Raw genomic sequence first — 18,072 nt, forward strand, 5'->3', positions numbered from 1 at the left:
TTTATCAGGCAGAACGAGCAGAAATGCTTTATTTCTCCTCGTTTTTTTGCTGTTTGCATGCGTGCTGTTTTGTGCAGCACACATAGAAACAGAAAATATCCTTTGATTTATTATGTGCAGGAAGGTCCCCCTTCCTGAAAATAAATAATCATTTAAAAAATGCAGTTTTGCAACTTTAATGTGTGCTCCATTAAGCACCACACATACAAGTTACAAAACAGCTTTAAAGATTGTTTATGTGCAGGAAGGGGGACCTTCCTGCTCATAAACAATCTTCTCCTCAACACAGGCACCTTTGCACTATGGTGCAAGGGTGACTGTGTTGGCGTTAGGCAGCTTAATTTAGCGCCAGCGCAGGGGGAAATGTAGAGCTGCACCATATTCTAGTAAATATTGTGCAGTCCTGCATTTCTAAAGTGACGAAGCATGTCATTAGCTTCTTGGCTTAACAACACCGCTCACCTCTTTATTGTAAATATGCCTCTGTGTTTACTGACATTCTCTCTTACCCCTCCTTCCCCCCGGTTCTCCACCTCAAGCCCGAAATACAAACAGAAACAACATTATCTGATGTCTCATGCCACCTAGCCTCACCTCCCTCATAGAACTCCATGACATTAACAGAAATGCATGTGTCTTCTTCCATGCTTCCCCCTTCCCCCCCATGTCACCTCAGCCTTCCAATTGTAAACAATGTACTAGGGGTTGGGGAGCCAACAAATTATCAGGGTGAGTCAAGCCAGAGCCGAACCAAGGGTCTGGTTTGGCTCTTATACCCCAGAGATGAGCCTTGAAAATGTTTGACATTAAAATCATACCACAAACATCACTTAAAATATGATAATGTCTTTTCAAATTAAAAAAAGTGAATTTCTCTAACATGGGTAAGTTTTGACATTGATATATCACATGATAGGCTAACACTGCACGTAGCAGTATGTTTTTATGTGGTAGTTTTTAAACCTAAAGTTTGAACAATTCCTGATTCCGCCTACACCCTGGTGACAGTGCCATTAGTGAACTCACAGGCAGGACAGCTATCATGCGAACTTTTGTTGCCCAGATTCTTATAGAACAACATTATAGTCTATTAAATTAAATACAATAGGGTTTTGTACAGCTGGTGTTCTGGATTGTATTTGAAGTTGCCTAAAACCACACAATTTGGCTAAGCGGGCAGTTGTGATTAATCCGTAATTTGTGGTTTCACAAAATAGGCACTAAACGGATATCTATTTAACTCTCATTTTTACCTAAATGTTAATGCTTTGTTTTTACCTCTTTGTGCAAGAGAGTAGTGCAACAAAGTAGAAGAAGCCACATGAAAGCGTTATGGGTTCTAATTAAGATCCAGCGGGACCTTGAGCTGAGCAAGAGCCAGGATTCAGGCTCTAGGCTGGCTTGAGTTTTCAGGTCCCCTACCTCTAAATATACTTAATGTCTCCTGTCATGCATCCTCAGCTCTTAATATCTTGCTCAAGCCTCAAATAAAAAATGCCAATCCTCCTGTAATGTCTCCCTGCACCCGTTAGACCAATACAAAAAAAAAAGATATACTGACACCTGTCATTATTCTGTATACACTCTCGTCTTTCCCCACTTCCCTTCTAGCCTATCTCTCCCTCCTTCCCCTTCTCTCCCTACCTATTTCTCTTTCTCCCTCACGTATACTTGCACGCGTGCATTCAGTCTTTGAATATTGTCCTTGGTAATCTTTTTTTTTTTGTAAATATATTTTTATTGCAGCAATATAAAGCGTACAATCAATTTGCCAATTAGGTCAGCATCCTTCAGTCACGTAATACAGGCTCCTAAAAAATTAGTCTTACACGGCCATTCAGCTCACACCCCGGAGGTCGAGCGGCATTAGACAGGAGATCATTAGTCGCCGATAGATGCATTAAGGCTCACGTATAACTGTTTCTCAGGCAGTACTCATGGCTGCGTTTCTTACCATCCGATTCTTCTGTACCCTGCCTTCTGAGCTCCTAACAAAATCAAACATCCCCCCTCCTCAACTCCCCACCCCAAGCCCCTCTATCCCTTACCCCTCTACCCCCTACCCCCCTACTCCGCCCTCCCGCTCCCGCCACCCCCCAGGCGTGTCAGAGTTCCACAAGAGCAAGCCAGTATTTCTCGCGGGCAGTGCAGGTCCGAGACCGGCAATCAGGAGTAAACAACAGGAGACTGCAGTCATCACGTGGGGTGTGGTGTTGTCCTTGGTAATCATGTGACCTTTCCCAGTGCAATTGGGAGGCATAACCCACGAGTAGCCTTCCCGTCACTGGCTGTCTCCTTTGCCTCCATTAACGCTGGATGAGCTAACATGTAGATGTTTGACCATTACCGGTCTGATTCACTCATTGTGTTTTGCATCACTTCAATTTGTAGTACAATGTTAGTTCATTATACATAAAAACTGGATAACAGATGGTCTATCAAGGGCATGTGTGGTTCTGTCTGAAATCTATAGAATTTACTATTTTAATTGTGCATGCCTAATGTACAAGCAAAAGCCTTTCCCCCCTCCTGGACTCCATATTTTCCATCAGCAACTATTCAAAGCCATAAATGAAATTTACAATTTTGGAGGGATTTTCAATCCAGTGAATGTTGCCATCCTTCTACCTAGAGATCGATCTGATATATTAATGTTTGCATCTTTGAAGCCAATAAACATCGAAGAGGTTACTGTACCCTAAGTAAAAGTGCCCTGGGAAAGGCCCCAGGTCCAGATGGGGCTCCAGTTGGCACCACTAAATATAGTATACCATTATTATTTGGTGAGTCAGGCGAAGTGCTTTAAAATGATCAGTTTTAACACTGACCCAGTGCAGGCTTGCCAGGGCTGCGGCTGCGAATTTTAAACATTATATGTGCAGCGGCGTTCTGAGTAACCTGGACTCTTTTCATGACCAACTTAGGACTCCCCAGGTGCAGGAAGTTCCCATAATCATGTTGTGACATGACTACGCCTTGCACCACTACACTACGCTAGGGTTCAGGTAGCCATCTCAACAGCTTTCTCAAAGTCCTTAGCATACGAAAACATGTTGCCGCAAATATTTTTGCTTGATTTGCCATAGAAAGCTGATTGTCAAGGCAGAAGCCAAAACGTTTGACCTCCAGTTTAGGGGTGGGTTGACTGCCAAGAGAACCAGGCCAATTCAACTCCATCCACTTGGCGGGGTTGCTTTCCATAACCATCTCCTCCGTTTTCTCCCCATTTAATTTCGAAGAGCTTGCCGCCATCCAGTCTACAACCTGTTTGATGCAGTTGTTAAGATGGATGGGCATCCAATCAGTTTGATGGGAGAGGGAGATAATAATATGTGTGTCGTCAGCATAGGAAATTGAGGTGAAACCATGAGCTTGCCAGTGAGGGGACATACAGATTGAACAAGGCGGGGCCCAGTGAGGAGCCCTGAGGGACCCCACATTTTAAAGAGTGAGTTTCGAATAGTGTGACTTCCCAACATACTTGGAAAGTTCTGTTTTGGAGGAAGGAGGTAAAGCATTTTAGGGCCGTTCCGGCTATGCATATTTCTTCTAGCCTTTTGACTAGCACTGGGTGGGAGACAGTGTCAAAGTTTGTGCTATGATAAAACCAGATCAGGGCAATGGAATCACCCTGATTCAGGATGGCCTTAAGTTCCTCAGTAGCTGCAAGCAGGGCAGTTTCAGTGTTACTACCTGGTCTGAAATCCGTCTGAGAGGGATGTAATATGTAATTTGTCTCCAGGTGTAAGAATAGATTCTCAATGACAAACTATTCCAGAATTTTACTGTGCCCCGGAAGGACGGAGATCGGATGATAGTTTTCACAGTTTATGGGATTGACCAGGAGCGGTCAGTGCAGGTAAAAGCGGAAGGCCCGGGTTGGCGGGATATTTGACAGACTACCACACGGGAAAATTAAATAAATTATTTATTTTCCCTCGTCATCATCTGTCGAAATACCCTCCCACCCTGCCCCACCGTTCTTACCAGCATGGACCGTGGCTGGGATCGGCTGATGGCTTTTTTACTAGCAGCTTAATGGCGCGTTTCCATGGGACCCTCCCTGAGTTGAGTGAGCGATTAAACATGTCTGTCAGCATGGTGATCATTGTTTTTCCCACCTTGTAGCATTATGGTCAGGTGGGGCAGGTTCCTAAGCATAGCCTGATTTGAAAGATTTAAGAATCTCCTCTGTATTTTCCTACGTAATTTCTGAAAACATGCTTAATTTTTCGTGCTGCATTTGGGGGGACTTAAGGTCTTCTTCATACCCTCAAAGTGTGGGGAGATTGTTGTTGACCTTCTCCAAAAAGAAGTTGGCAAGCATGTTGCACCGTGACTCTGACAGAAAGGGCCAGATTTGCCATATGCGGGTGTTATCAGGCTGCTCACCAGGTTGAACAATTCTATGGAGGAGTTGCTGCATTGTTAATCTTGGAAGCAAAGTATTTGACTCTTGCCCCCCCTATGGCGTAATGGTATTTTCTATACTGCCTTCTAATAGTTCTCTTTGCCAGCTTTTTCTCTAAGCCTTTTCTAATTTTTGTAAAAATCTTTTTAAGTTCTGAAAGTTCAGGTGAGAACCATGGTGCCCTCCCTTATTTTAGGCTGCCAGATTGATTAAGGCATTATGCATCCAAGCCTCAAAGCTGCTGTATCTGCTGGCAATGTCTCCCACTATTTCAGGGGCAGCGTGGTGAGCATGTTCTCCTGTGCACCTATGTCTATCGTAGACCAGTTCTGTCTGAGTCTGGACTGGTGAGGTGCGGTGGCTTTGATACTTGTATTAGACAATTTGGAAGGGTATTAGTTTATGGTCTGATCATAGATTTGGGTCACATGTGGTTAGTTCAGGTATATTAGAGAATATTGGGTCTAGTAGATGACCTTGCTTATGGGGGCTTTGACCCGTTTTACTAATTGGACTACTGCCAGGTCCATTATAAAAAATTTGGATACTTAACAGTTAAAGTTTTCCTGATGGAGATTTAAATCACCTAGCACTGTGAAATTAACAGTCAATAGAATGTGTTCAGCCACAATGTCTCTATGAACTGGGTGGGAGAGCCAGAAGCACTTTGTAATATTAATAGACCGGATATTGTGAAGGTTAAGGATAGTTACAGTGCACACAGCAACCACTCACACTATTCCCCCTCCCATTTTACTTCTTTCCCGTTCCTGTCTTGTCCTAGGGCAGGGGCATTGCAAAGTCAGGCTATTTTCAAGTAGGTTTCTCAGTAGCAAGCAACTCGTTTATCAACAATGCATACTTACAATTGCATGCATTATATCAGAAATAAGCAACTACAATGATTTTAATCAAATGAATCAAACGAAAATCATAAAAGTTCCTTTGAACTGTTATTTGATGTGAATGTTGTGGGTATTTAAAATATGTGGACTTTTATTGTAGTCTCATACTTTTATTGATACGATCACTCTTACAGGATGAACCCCTTAACTGGTTGTCCTCTGCTCCGTCAATATATTTTAAGTGTTGTGTATAGATTTTAATATGCAGAAAACCACTTATCTGGGCACATTTTCATATTATTATTCTATGTAAGAGTCCTCACACTTGAAATGACTTATTTGCCTGTATGATGCATTGCTGTCATTTCTTTTTTTTTTTATTTCAAAGTATTTTTATTGAAAATATTTGATATTTGATATTTATTGTCATTTGTAAAGCGCAGACTTTCGCTCCGGAGGGAGCATCTTGGCGCTGAGCACACAGAAGGTCGTCTATTGGGGGCATGGATCAAAGAGCAAAAAATATAATTTGCATAGATTCATTTAAATATTATTCAAGTTTCTGTTGCCTTTTTGGGCCATAATTAGGAGAGCACAAGAACACCAATGAAATTCACTCCTCCTCCTCATCCCACTGTTTTGTTAACAATTAAGGCAGAGATTTGCTAAAACATCACAAAAGTGACACAAAGCCAGTGCAAGTTTTTGTTTTGGGATTTACATTCCAACTCAAAGTTATGCTTTGCTTTGCAAAGGTGCCTTATGCAACACTAAGTAGCACTATTGTGTAAATTCCATTGTATTAATATTTGTATACAATGATTTTCACCAAATATTTACACCCCCTTGAGCCAGGCAGAGAGGAGCACATTTTAAAACTTTCCACATTTTTTCAACTATGCATATGTGCTGTATTATAAAGCACACATTTAAAGAGGGAAAAGTATTAAAGCATAATTGTTGTACTTGAAGGCTGCACTTCCAGTACATAATCTATGCTTGACAGAACACACACACACTTGCACTATAGGCAGCCTAAAGTGTGCCAGCAGAGGAAGAAGAGAAAACAGCACCATATCTGCTCTGTTTTCCCGCCTTCAAGCAATGCATAGCAGGAACGTTGATTGCTATTTTGTGTGTGCGAAAAGTTAGTAAGTCTGCTCGTATGTGTTTAGTTGGTCCCATCAAAATAAATCAACTCATCGGCCAACCCAGTTCAAAACACATTCAATAATTAAAACAGTATCTCAAAAAGATTTTGGGAATCATTAAGATCTTGGGGGAGGGAATACTCCGTCACAAAGGTGATGGCGATCCCGTCCGCCATATTACAATCCCATTATAGCCAATGGCGATCGTAATAGGGTGGACCGTATATCCGTTACACCCGTGAAGGAGTATTCCATCCACTGAGATGGATCTAAATAAGGCCCTTTGTTTTGAATGTGTTGACAAGAAACTGGATCAAAGGTGGTCTTTTGCAAGAAGTAGATAAGATTTCATTATAGTGTTCCGGTTTGTGACCATGTATTTTGTGTTAATTCTGTACGGATTTGAAAATTTGAGAGTGTGTTCCTCATTCTCTTTTATCTCTTCTCCAGCTTGTCGTTCAGCGTCTGGGATTTGACACACGAGTGACCATTTTGGGACATGTTCAAAGAGGTGGAACTCCATCTGCGTTTGATAGAATTTTGGTAAGCAGATCTGTGGGAAATAAATATTCCTTTTTCACTTGTCATACAATAATCAATTAACACACTCCTTGTTGGCAGAAGTTTAAACATGTCATAAAAGTCCTTTGTAATTTAGAAAACTCTAGGTTCGTTCTTAAATACGTTACCTAGCAAGCTTTAGTGTGCTCTATAGCGCTTACATTGCTCAAGTCAGAAAGGAGCTGCATATATGAAGAGGATACATAACAGATAAAATTGGCTAAGTGGTTTGTGGCTCCCGAACTCCAGGAAGGCAATGTAGGACTAAATTACACATTACCCATTATGCGTTTTTATTGCATTTTTAATTTGGGGTTATGTGCATTGAAAAACATGGTCTTTCAATAAGTGAAAAACTGAACTATACCGTTTGATTATTTGTTCTAAATTGAAGAGAACAATAATTATTTAACTTATAATGTAGACTTTTGGAAGAAAAACACCCTTTGCAATGTTATAAACGTATTCTGTCTGTCTATGGAAGCTGTTCTCTTCGCAGTACTGCTAATAAGCGTGACTGACTAGAGTCATAACGTTTATTTACCTTACAAGAATAGAAAGGACTCTAGTCAGCCCTGCTGGACCTATGTGCTTCTGTAGCTGGCATTTACCAAATAATGATGGATTTACTGCACTTGCCATATGATTTGCTGCATCATTTGCAGATTTTCACAAAAATGGTGGCAGCTCAAATGCTCAAATAAATCAAAATTATATTGCAAGAAAATGTGCTGCATAATGCATCATATTCACCTTTTCATAATTTAAAGCAGCCTACCATAAAATGTGGGACTCCATTGCTGAATAATCCTAGTGACCCTGACTTACAAAGTCATCCTGTGACCTGGGCACCCCCATTTTTTTCTGACTGGTATTGGTGGTAACTAACTGTCCCTGGGCTCTGCTGACCAGGCACAGTGCCAGTGCTATGGTGAAAACACAGTGAAAACACAAACATACATTGGGGTACACTATATATTACGGTAAACTTATAATTGGCATGACCTACCCTATAAGTCCCTAGTACATAATACGGCAGGAGGATTAAAACTGCCTTTAAATCCCTAGTATATAATACGGCATGGCAGTTTAGAGGCCAGCATCCCTTTTTGCACTTGCATGTGTGCACTTCTCAGAGCATGATGTCATTTTAAAAGCAGCCTGGTGTTGCTGTACTGCTTTTAAATGTAAATTGTGCCCAAACTCGACTTTGGTGGTAGGGGCCCTTAAAAAGTAATTAACTACACTATTTTGGTATATTAAGTACCCCTAGGGTCTCCCTTATGTGTTTCAGGGGTGTGGGGGGGGGGGGGGTTATGTACTTATAAGTAGGGCCTTTATAAAAGAGGTTTTATATGCCCTGGGGATAGAGAAATTGTACATGTCACTTCCCCCACTTTAGGAAGGTGCTTCCCAAAATCGACTTTTGTGGTAGGAGCACTGTGGAGTGAGGATCTACACTATTTTAGCAGCCTCAGTACCCCTATAGTCTCCCCTATGTGCCCCAGGGGTGGAGGCATGAAGCTATAAACAAGGTCCTTTTACAATATGTTTTAAAGACCCTGGTGCTGGTGAAATTGTACATTTCATTTTCCCCATTGTAGATCCCCAGCCAAATAGGTTAACATGGCAATAGTTTATTAATGAATAACTATCACAAGGAATTCATGATAAATATCATTCAAGGACTTAGGCAAATGGTATTGATAAATCCAACAATATGCTAGGTCCAGAAAGAGAGGCAGGTCCTTTTCTTGCTTGGGACCTTCTCTTTGGAATAAATTCCCTTTGGAATTAAGACGCATCGCATCCACCCCCCAGTTCCGGAAGAAGCTGAAAACCTGACTTTCTTGAATGACTGATCTGCTTCTCTCTGATCTCTCTGCTCCTCCACTGACAGTGCAAAGTGCCAGTACACTCTTCGGAGTAGCAGTTGCGCTTTAGAAATGCCTTTTACATTACATTACATACATAACATTACATGCTATTGTTAAATGTATCCTAAAGTATGCAGAGAATAAGCGATACAACTTTCTTGTACGTAAGCCACAATTCAGCCTTTGTGTGGTCTCCCCTGATTGGTCAGAGTGCAAAGGATTAACCTGGCTGCTTTGATGAAGTGATAAGTGGCTCACCCAGGGAGAGGCTATCGCTTAGAGAGCTCTGCTACACAAGAATGACAGAGGAGGGGGGCTGGGTTATAAACCAAGGAGCTTCACAGGGGAATAGGACAGGCAGGGAATACCAGGGCCATCTATGCACCAGCTCCCCTGACCTAGCCAGATGGCAGGCTTACGGAAGGAATATGTATATGGTAGGGGGAGGAGAGGTATGTAAACGAGCTATAAGGGAGATTGGTTTAACTATTTCTTGCTCCTCTGCTGCAAGTTCAGGCCTACTGAATTTTATAAAGATATTCCTTTCTGGGAGATGAATATGCCACACTTTGGAGGAAGTTCTCATGCTCTTGGGTGTTGCCTGCACCTCATTGGGCAGGAGTGCTCTCTTTCTTGACCCCAGAAAACACTGAATAAATATGTGAGAGGTGCAGAGCATTTCAGATCTACTATATTAAACGAAGAGAAAGAGAAGGCTTTCCAAGCTGAAAACTTGATTTGCACCATCAGGCCCCGCATTCTGACTGACTGCACCTGCTGCATTATCTGGGACTACAGCCATTTGGACATACCTTGCTTCAAGAGGATTAATGAGTGGACTTCCTGCAAGCTACAGGTTAACAGAGCTCACCCAGACCATCACCACCAAGAACCCCAGCCTGGAGTGCGTCCAATGGATTTGTAAGGTTTTTGTCCAAGTGGATTGCGGGAACTAAAGTCTCAAACTTTCAAGGATCATCTTGGAGATTTCAGACCCTTGGATTGTGTTTGGGACACTTTGGAAGCCCCAGAGGAACTCCAGGAAGAAGTTCCAGAAGTTTGGAGCAACTTTGGAAAAAAGCTCCAGAGAGGGTCCAACTCAAACACGGGAGCCTAGCCGGCGACCTTCAACAGCAAGCCGGTCTGCCCTGCTGGTTGCTCCCACTGAAAATCTGCAGAGTCCCGACTTCCAGAGTTTGACCAGGAGCTCCCTGGAAAGCATCCTGGCATACCCTCACAAAGCCTGGATTGATGAAGAGCAGCGAGGGACCCTGGCAGAAAAAGGTCCAGAAAAGTTTCTAAGTCTGAAGTTAAAATTTCGACCTAGGCCTCCTGCGAGGGGTATCCGAGCAGGGCTCTATCGTGGTCAGCCTGAAACTTTGACTTTGGCCCGGTTAAGCACGACCTGATGTCCCAATGTGGTGCTATAGGTTTCTAAGTGCTATAAAGTAAAATATCGTATTTCCAGCTCCCTATATTAGATTTTTTATATTTTGGTGTCTTATCAAAGTTAAACATGTGTCCTATTTCTATTAATTGGTGTTGGATTTTTATTGTGTGTTGTGTCTTAATTATTTACTGAAATTGGTGTTTTAAATGGTTTACAAAGCAGTCTCCTAAGTTAAGCCTGCCCACTGGCTGCCAAGCAACCAAGGGTTGAGCCTGGGAATAATTTATTGAGACCTGTGCTGAGCCCTAGACTGTGTTAGTGACCTTATTAGATGCATATTTACTACTACTAATAATCCACTTTCCAACACCCTGCCCATTGTAAAACTCAGCAGAGTAATTTGGCGTCTGTCATTATAATCACAAATCTCATCTTTTACAGGGTTAGAGAATACACAACCTAAATTAACCTGTGCTCACCATCTTGTAGCTCGGCACAGAGCAGTTAGGCTTAACGTAAGGTTTAATGCGTAAAGTATTTGTGCAACTCTTAAATTACAGTAACACAGTGAAAAATCCACAAAAAAACTCCACACCGTTTAGAAAAATAAAGAGTATGTTTATGAGTAAAACATGACCAAAACGACAAACATTTAATAAGTAGAACTTGAGATATGAATTGTTAAAGAATAATCTGCAAGATAGTGCTTAAAAGCAACTAGGACTGAAAAGTACCTTGGATGAAGCAAGCGTCGACATCGAAGATGCGATGCGTTGGTTCCGATCCACACAGTTCGGTAGATGCGTTGTCGTCAAGTCTCGTGATCAAGTTCTTCATCGTCGCCAAACCCTTTACAATGCAGGCGCTGTCCCATTGTCAAGCCTCGCAGTCAGGGTCCTGCGTTTTCGCTGAGCCATGCAGGGATGTCCTTGAAGCGGCACTGTGTCAAAGGGCACTGCATTGGTCCTGATCAGCACAAAGTCGTCACTGTGCCGATTTTCGGAGAAAAACAGCTGCAGAACCCCACTTACTTTCAAGGCCCAGGACTGTATTGCCACCTCTTGGCAGGGTAGGACTCACAGTTGGCAGATCCAGCAGCTGAAGCAGAGTTGAAGGAAATCTTTGATGGCCCTGAGACTTCAAAACAGGTAGCAAAGCCAACTAAGGTGAGCCGTCCACCATCAAACAGAATCAAGGCAAATAGATCCCCTATTGAGCTAGTGCTTCTTTGTTCCTTTGTTGTTCAGCCTCTGAATGATTACAAAAGCATAACAGAACTTGGGGTTCTGCATGGTCATCAGTGGTTGCTTTAAAAACTCCTGTTCTTGACACATTTTTGTACTATTGTTGCAAGATGAATGACATCTCAGTAAGAGGTTAACAAACTTTATGTTACACAGCCGCGGCCGGTAGTGGGAGTACCAGCAGGGCGGTGACGTTGGGAGGAGGAGGGGCAGGGTGGGGGTAGTAATGTATGGATTACGGATTTTAACAGGTAAGTAAACATAAAAATTTTAACAACGAATTTCGTTGCTTGCACTGCATCACAAAAGGCGAGGCAGTGCGCGTAACGAAATTCGTTTTATTTATTTTTATGTTTACTTGCCTGTTAAAGTCCGTAATCCATACATTACTACCACCCACTCTGCCCCTCCCCCTCCCCACGTCACCGCCCGCCCGGTACTCCCACCACCGGCCGCGGCTGATGCTACATTCAGGTTATATAGAAATATTTCCAACAAAGTTCCCCCTGTCTATCAGCAACTGCATCCACCAGCTGTTTCTGGTTCAGCCCAACAAAGGCGCCAACTAGAACCCACTAAAGTTCATACAAAGACCTCAGGGACATTCATCACTGACATGATCATGCAATCGAGACAGGTACCACCGAGAGCAATAGAGGAAAAATTAAAGCACAGTTGCACTTGCCACAACCTTCCCAAAAACAAAAACAAAAACCATAAAAAATCCGAGATCTTCCATATAAATATCAATCTAAATAACATCTTCAGTCAATACTCTCTGTTTGTTTCAAAAACATACCAAAGAAAACTACTTTAATATTTAAGTTGCAGCTTCCCTCAAGAAATTCTTTCCCAGAGCTAAAATCACTTAAACCTCTTTTGAGGAGGCTATGTTTCCCCAATTGTGCCTCCAGGGGTGCCACAAGACTTACTATGGAGAAGAGGGAAACAAAAAATGGTATTTGAAAAACAGAATGCGTTTAAAGAGACAATAATACCGTTCTCAAGGCATTGGCTGGTCTCTTGGATATGTCCTGTTATAATTAGACCACGCTACAGTATGTTACTTGAAAAAGTTTGCTTTTCTTTGCAGTGTGGACAATCAATACAAGCACTGCACTCTTCCATGTGGAGTAAATAACATGGGCAGCACCGTGACCCGCACAATCTCAGATCAGCTTCAGAAACATTAAGCCTGTGTTGACTACACTCCATGGGTGGTGTTTGGTTGTTGACAGCTGCTCTGTGTGTGTTTAGACTAGACACACATTGCAGTTTGCTTCCAAACATGAGCCTGCCCAGCAAGGTTATTCCAGTGCTTTGTGGGACACAGGCTACCATGGGCCCAACAAAATACCCACTTACTGGCTACTCTTCTCGCTCGTAGTGAGTTTACAGAGTTTTTAAATACAGGGCAAAGACTTATGGACACTCTAAAACAATACAGCACTCCTTTTTACAAACGCTCCTGCCAATTGAAGCCTTGTACAGAAGATGTGAGGTCAATATGTTTAAGGATGGTATACTCTGTGAAACAGAAGGCCCTCGCTACCCACAATATAATAAGATTCAAGGATTTAGATGCAGGGTTAGGGTCAGCGGGGGCCAGAATAACCTATTCCAACCGGTATCCCTGCACCCACTGATTCTTAGGTATATCCCTGCACTGAAAATCATGGGATTATGCATAATTTCATCCAAACTTCCCCGTTTGTGCACGTTCATGCCCATGCTTGGGCTAGAGCTGGGTCCAGCGCCTACTGGTTGGAGATTACCATGTCTGGTATTTACAGACCCAGTCATTTCAGTCCCGAGCACAACAGGCAAATTGGAATGGCACCCTGAGGGGGTACTGCTGCGGGTCACCCGTAATAAAGCCATCGTTTTTTTATGTAATGATGATAATATTATAGGTTTTTTCCCCTCTGGTGGCTCTCATCAGTTTCTTGTACGAACTTCAGGCCGGAGAGAGTAATATACGCCATCAACTTAGTTTCTTGTCATGTATTAGTATTTTTTCTTTACATTTCAGGGGATATTCAACTAGATATCAACTACATCTCTTGCAAGAAAGTTGCGAATAATTTACAAAACTCAATGAAATGCAACTTCGAAATATTTTGCAAGTCGACTTGTCACACGCATTTTACAAAAAAAAGAATGGCTAATTTTAGAGTTTACAATAGTAAAAAAAAAAAAGATGCCAGATTGGCGGCATTATGGGGATGTTGTGTCACTTTTGTGATGCAGTGGCGGTGTAAACAATGCGCCACGCTGGGGCACATTTACAACGTGACTCACCTAGAGAGATGCATCACATTGTAAACCCCTGCGCCACATTATACCAGCATCAGGTATAATGTAGGCAGGGTGGGCTTTCCGACGCCAGAAAGCCTCGTAAACGTGGTACAGTGAAATCTACAAGATTTTTCTGCGCCACTTCTATGATGCCACAGCATTAAAACCTTATGCCTGCTTGAAGCAGGCGTAAGGAGTGATGCAGCACAAAAGATATAGGCCTTCCTGAACATTGCTGGAGTTGCGTCGTGCTTGCGACAAGACTCCAGCAATGCGTGACTTTTGTGCCAACAGATGCATGACACATCTGTCAATCCTTGCGCCATGGTGCGCTGCATTGTAAATGCGACGCATTCATGGGAGCGCAAGGTTTTTTTGCGTGACACAAGTAAACTGACACATCTCTGCTATGATGCACAGATGTGTCAGTTTCTTGTAAATCTGCCACTATGTATTTTTGTTTGCTTGAGATTTCCAGACCTTTACATGCTACTACAGAAAATAAATCATAAACACTGTGGACTATAGTGCGCCCAGCACATCGGTTAGTTCTAATACATTGGATATATTGTACCATAAACCTGTCCATGTAGCAAAAAGTAAGTTGTGATTCTGGAGGAAGTAATAACTGTAAGAATTAACACACACAGGCTGAAAAGCAGAACTTTAAGAGATGCAGGGCAAGAGATGGAAGTGGATGGATGATTTTGAGAAGTAGACTAAAACATTGGGGCCTCATTAACACAGAGACTGTGGCACCGGAGCCTCTCATTTTGCAATGCTCCCGTGGCACAGGGGGCTGCTCCATATTTACCAGGCAGCACTAAGCCACTTTGCGTGGTTTAATGCAGCCTGGCAAATATTGTTCTTTTTAACGCAGTTTTCTGCGTTGAAAGGGTGTGCAATGGGTGTTGCTGTGGGGATGTCCAGGAACGCTCATGGCTTTTTGACACCGCCCCAAATTATTTATTTATTTAAAGATTTGTAGAGCGCCTGGTGACCCGGAGGCATCCCGCGCTATAAGATCTGTAAAGTTGGCTGAGAGGGGAGAGGGGGAAGAAAAAACCTTTTTATTTAGGGAAAAGCAGGGTTTTGAGCTGCTTGCGAAAGCGCAGGTAGCAGGGTTCCAATCGCAAACTGTGGGGGAGCAAGTTCCAGCGGGAGGCTGCCTTTACTGAGAAACGGCGACCTCCGGTACGTGCCCTTCTAAACTTGGGGATATTCGCCAGTCGTTCATTGTCCGAACGCAGAGTTCTCGAGGCTTTATACGGGGTAACCATGTCTCCTAGGATAGAAGGGCCTTGTCCATTGAGGAGCTTGTGAGCGATGCACATAGCCTTGAACTCGATCCTCTCTCGCACTGGCAGCCAGTGGAGTGCCTTAAGTGCCGGTCTGGCGGAGGATCTGGAGGGAAGGCCCATCAGCATCCAAACAGCTGCATTTTGGGTTCGTTGCAGCTTGCCCAGAGTAGCTTCAGGGGCTCCTAAATAGACAGCATTGCTGTAATCCAGTCATGCAAGAACCAATCCTTGAACCAGGAGTTTCCTGGAAAGAGGGGGGAGTAGAGGAAGGATCTTGCGGACTGACCGCATAAGTCCAAAACAGGTTCCGGCTGTTTTAGTAGCCTGGGTTTTCATGGATAGGTCCGGTTCAGGCCAGACCCCCAGACTCTTAATTTCTTTTCTGGGGGCGGGCACCTCACCCATGGTATCGGGCCAAACGGATGATGGAATTGTTGACCATTTCTTGCCCATCAGCATGACTTCCGTTTTTGACCCGTTGAGTTTGAGTAAGGATTTGCACATCCAGAGGTGGATTTTCTGGAGGCAGTGCAGAAGATTATCTGGGCATTGGTCTAGATGTGAGAGCGAGACGACCAGTTGCGTGTTGTCCGCGTAGCTCACAATCTTAACGCCGAAGGGGGCAACTACATCCTCCAAAGGGGGGCCATGTAGGCATTAAAAAGGGTGGGACTCAGTGAGGAACCCTGGGGAACCCCACTTGTCAGAGGCAGAGAGTCAGAACGGGAGCTGCCATCCCAGACCTGAAACGAGCGGCCCGACAGGAATGACTCTAACCAGGCCAGCGCTGTGCCCCCGAGTCCTGCCCTGGCCAGCCGATGGATCAGGACACAGTGGTTCACCGTGTCAAAGGCTGCACTAAGGTCCAGGAGGATCACTGCCACTGATCCCCCCGAGTCCAAAATGCACCTTGCCTCCTCGATGACAGCGAGGAGGGCGGTGTCCGTGCCTTGGCCAGGGCGAAACCCCGTTTGGGACCGTCGCAACAGATTATTCGATTCCAGAAACTGGGACAACTGAGCGTTGACCAGTTTTTCGGCAATTTTGCTGATGCCCGGAAGGAGCGAGATCGGTCTATAATTGGCCAGATCGGCGGGGTCCAGTTGGGGTTTTTTAAGCAGGGCTTTGACTACCGCTCCCTTCCAGCTAGGAGGGACGGTGCCTTGGGACAGAGAGGCATTGATCAACTCCAGAACTGGAGGAACAATCGCAGGAGCGACTGCTTTAAGAAACCTCATGGGTGCAGGGTCAAGGGGGGAGCCACTTTTCATTTTGGCCAGAGTCTTTTCGACTTCGTCCGATGTAACCGCCCTAAAGGCATTAAGCAGCGGGCGAGGGGCGCCTACTGGACAGGTGTCGGGCGTTACAGTGTCCCAGCAAGGTAGCTGACTAGGCTGCGGAAGTGAATCTAGGATGTGGGAGATTTTAGAGTCAAAGAATTTTGCTAATTCTTTACTCCTGTCTGGATGAGCCCTGGTCAGTGGTGGGGGTTCGGGAACCTTTAGGAGTTCTTTGACGATGAGATAGGATTCTAGAGCATTGGCCCAGTCCTTGATAGAGAGTCTGGACCATGCCCTGTCCCGGGTGTACGTGGTGGGCTTGGGGGCTTCTTAAATTCTCCTAGCCAAAAAAGGGGGATCAGAAAGTGGTCTGTCCAGGGGAGGGGGCAAGAGGGTCTAGCCTGGAGGGTACGGACATTTGTGAAGACTGGGTCTAGCAAGTGGCCCTTGATATGGGTGGCTCCGGTATTTGCCAGTTGGAGACCATAGGCAGCTAAGTCTAATATCAGGTCAGCAGCCCCTGTGTCTAGGGGATCATCAAAATGGATATTGAGGTCCCCTAGCACAGTGAAGTTGGGTGTAGAGTGGGCAAGAGCTGATATGGAATTTAGAAGGTCGCTGGCAAAGGGGCCAAAATGGCCGGGGGGGCGGTATACCAGAAGACCTGTCAGCGAGGTTGTCGGGGCTAGATGGATGGTGAAATGGCAGCTCTCTGAGTCCTTGATGTGGGCATCGCTAATTCTGCATGAGAAGTGGTCTCTGTGCAAAATGGCCAGTCCGCCTCCTCTACCACAGGGGCGTGCTTGGGACTGGATAAGGAAGCCCGGGGCCAGAGCCAAGACCACATCCGAGTCAGAGTGCGGTGTGAGCCACGTTTCTGTGAGAAACAGGATGTCTAGCTCATGGTCCACGAGCAGATGGTTAATAAGCAGGGCGTGCATGGGGAGCGACCTACAGTTCAGTCCTGCTAATTTCAGGGCAGAGTGTGTAAATGGTGCTTGAGTCAGTTGTAATTTGACCGGGGGGCAGATGGCACAGTTTGTGAAATGTCCGCCTGAATCGTGAACATAATTACATTTTGCGTTTTTTGTGGGTCTGAGACTAAGTAAGGCACGTCGCGAGTAACTCACCCTATCGGTGTGCCCGTCCGGCATAGGTTCTGGCCCTGAGCCCGGTCGTGCGCGGACGGGCGCAGACGGGCTTGCCTTAGGCGCGCCTTCGGCGCTCAAACGGCGCTCCCGCTGCGCTCGTCCGCTGCGCTTCCTGGGCAGGCACATTTATGGCTGGTTGCTGGTAGGGACGTCCAGGAGGCGTGGCCTAAAGGGGGCGTGGCCACCGTCCTCGCGGTGCAGTGTTTGTTAGGGGCGTAGGAGATGATCAAGGCAGCGTGGTAGTGCTAGAGTCCGCTGCCCGTGCCGAGTGCAGGTCTGAAGTGCCCAGGTAAGATTACAGTGATTTAAAAGCAATTCGTCATAAACACAAGCATTTTAAAAGATTATGCGCAACACACAGTCCCGGCTTCCGCCTCAGGACACAAACCAAGATCTGCGCGCCAGTCGCTAGTGGTCAGCGTTTTATACTGGTTGCTGGCTTGGGGCGTAGCCTAAAGGGGGCGTGGCCACCATCCTCGCGGTGCAGTGTTTGTTAGGGGCGTAGGAGATGATCAAGGGAGCGTGGTAGCGCTAGAGTCCGCTGCCCGTGCCGAGTGCAGGTC

General features: G+C 44.8%; 1 protein-coding gene across 4 annotated transcripts in view; it reads left to right on the forward strand.

The window, feature by feature from the left end:
• Positions 1–18,072, forward strand: part of PFKP (phosphofructokinase, platelet) — a 332,348-nt gene that overhangs the window by 133,347 nt on the left and 180,929 nt on the right. For all 4 annotated transcript variants that reach the window (XM_086941516.1, XM_086941517.1, XM_086941518.1 and 1 more), the window contains exon 9: positions 6,858–6,950. In XM_086941516.1, the coding sequence (XP_086797642.1) occupies positions 6,858–6,950 (93 nt within the window). The remainder of the gene's footprint in view (positions 1–6,857; positions 6,951–18,072) is intronic.

This window comes from Lissotriton vulgaris, chromosome 10 (assembly GCF_964263255.1).
Source record: "Lissotriton vulgaris chromosome 10, aLisVul1.2, whole genome shotgun sequence".
In the NCBI taxonomy this organism is placed as follows: domain Eukaryota; kingdom Metazoa; phylum Chordata; class Amphibia; order Caudata; family Salamandridae; genus Lissotriton; species Lissotriton vulgaris.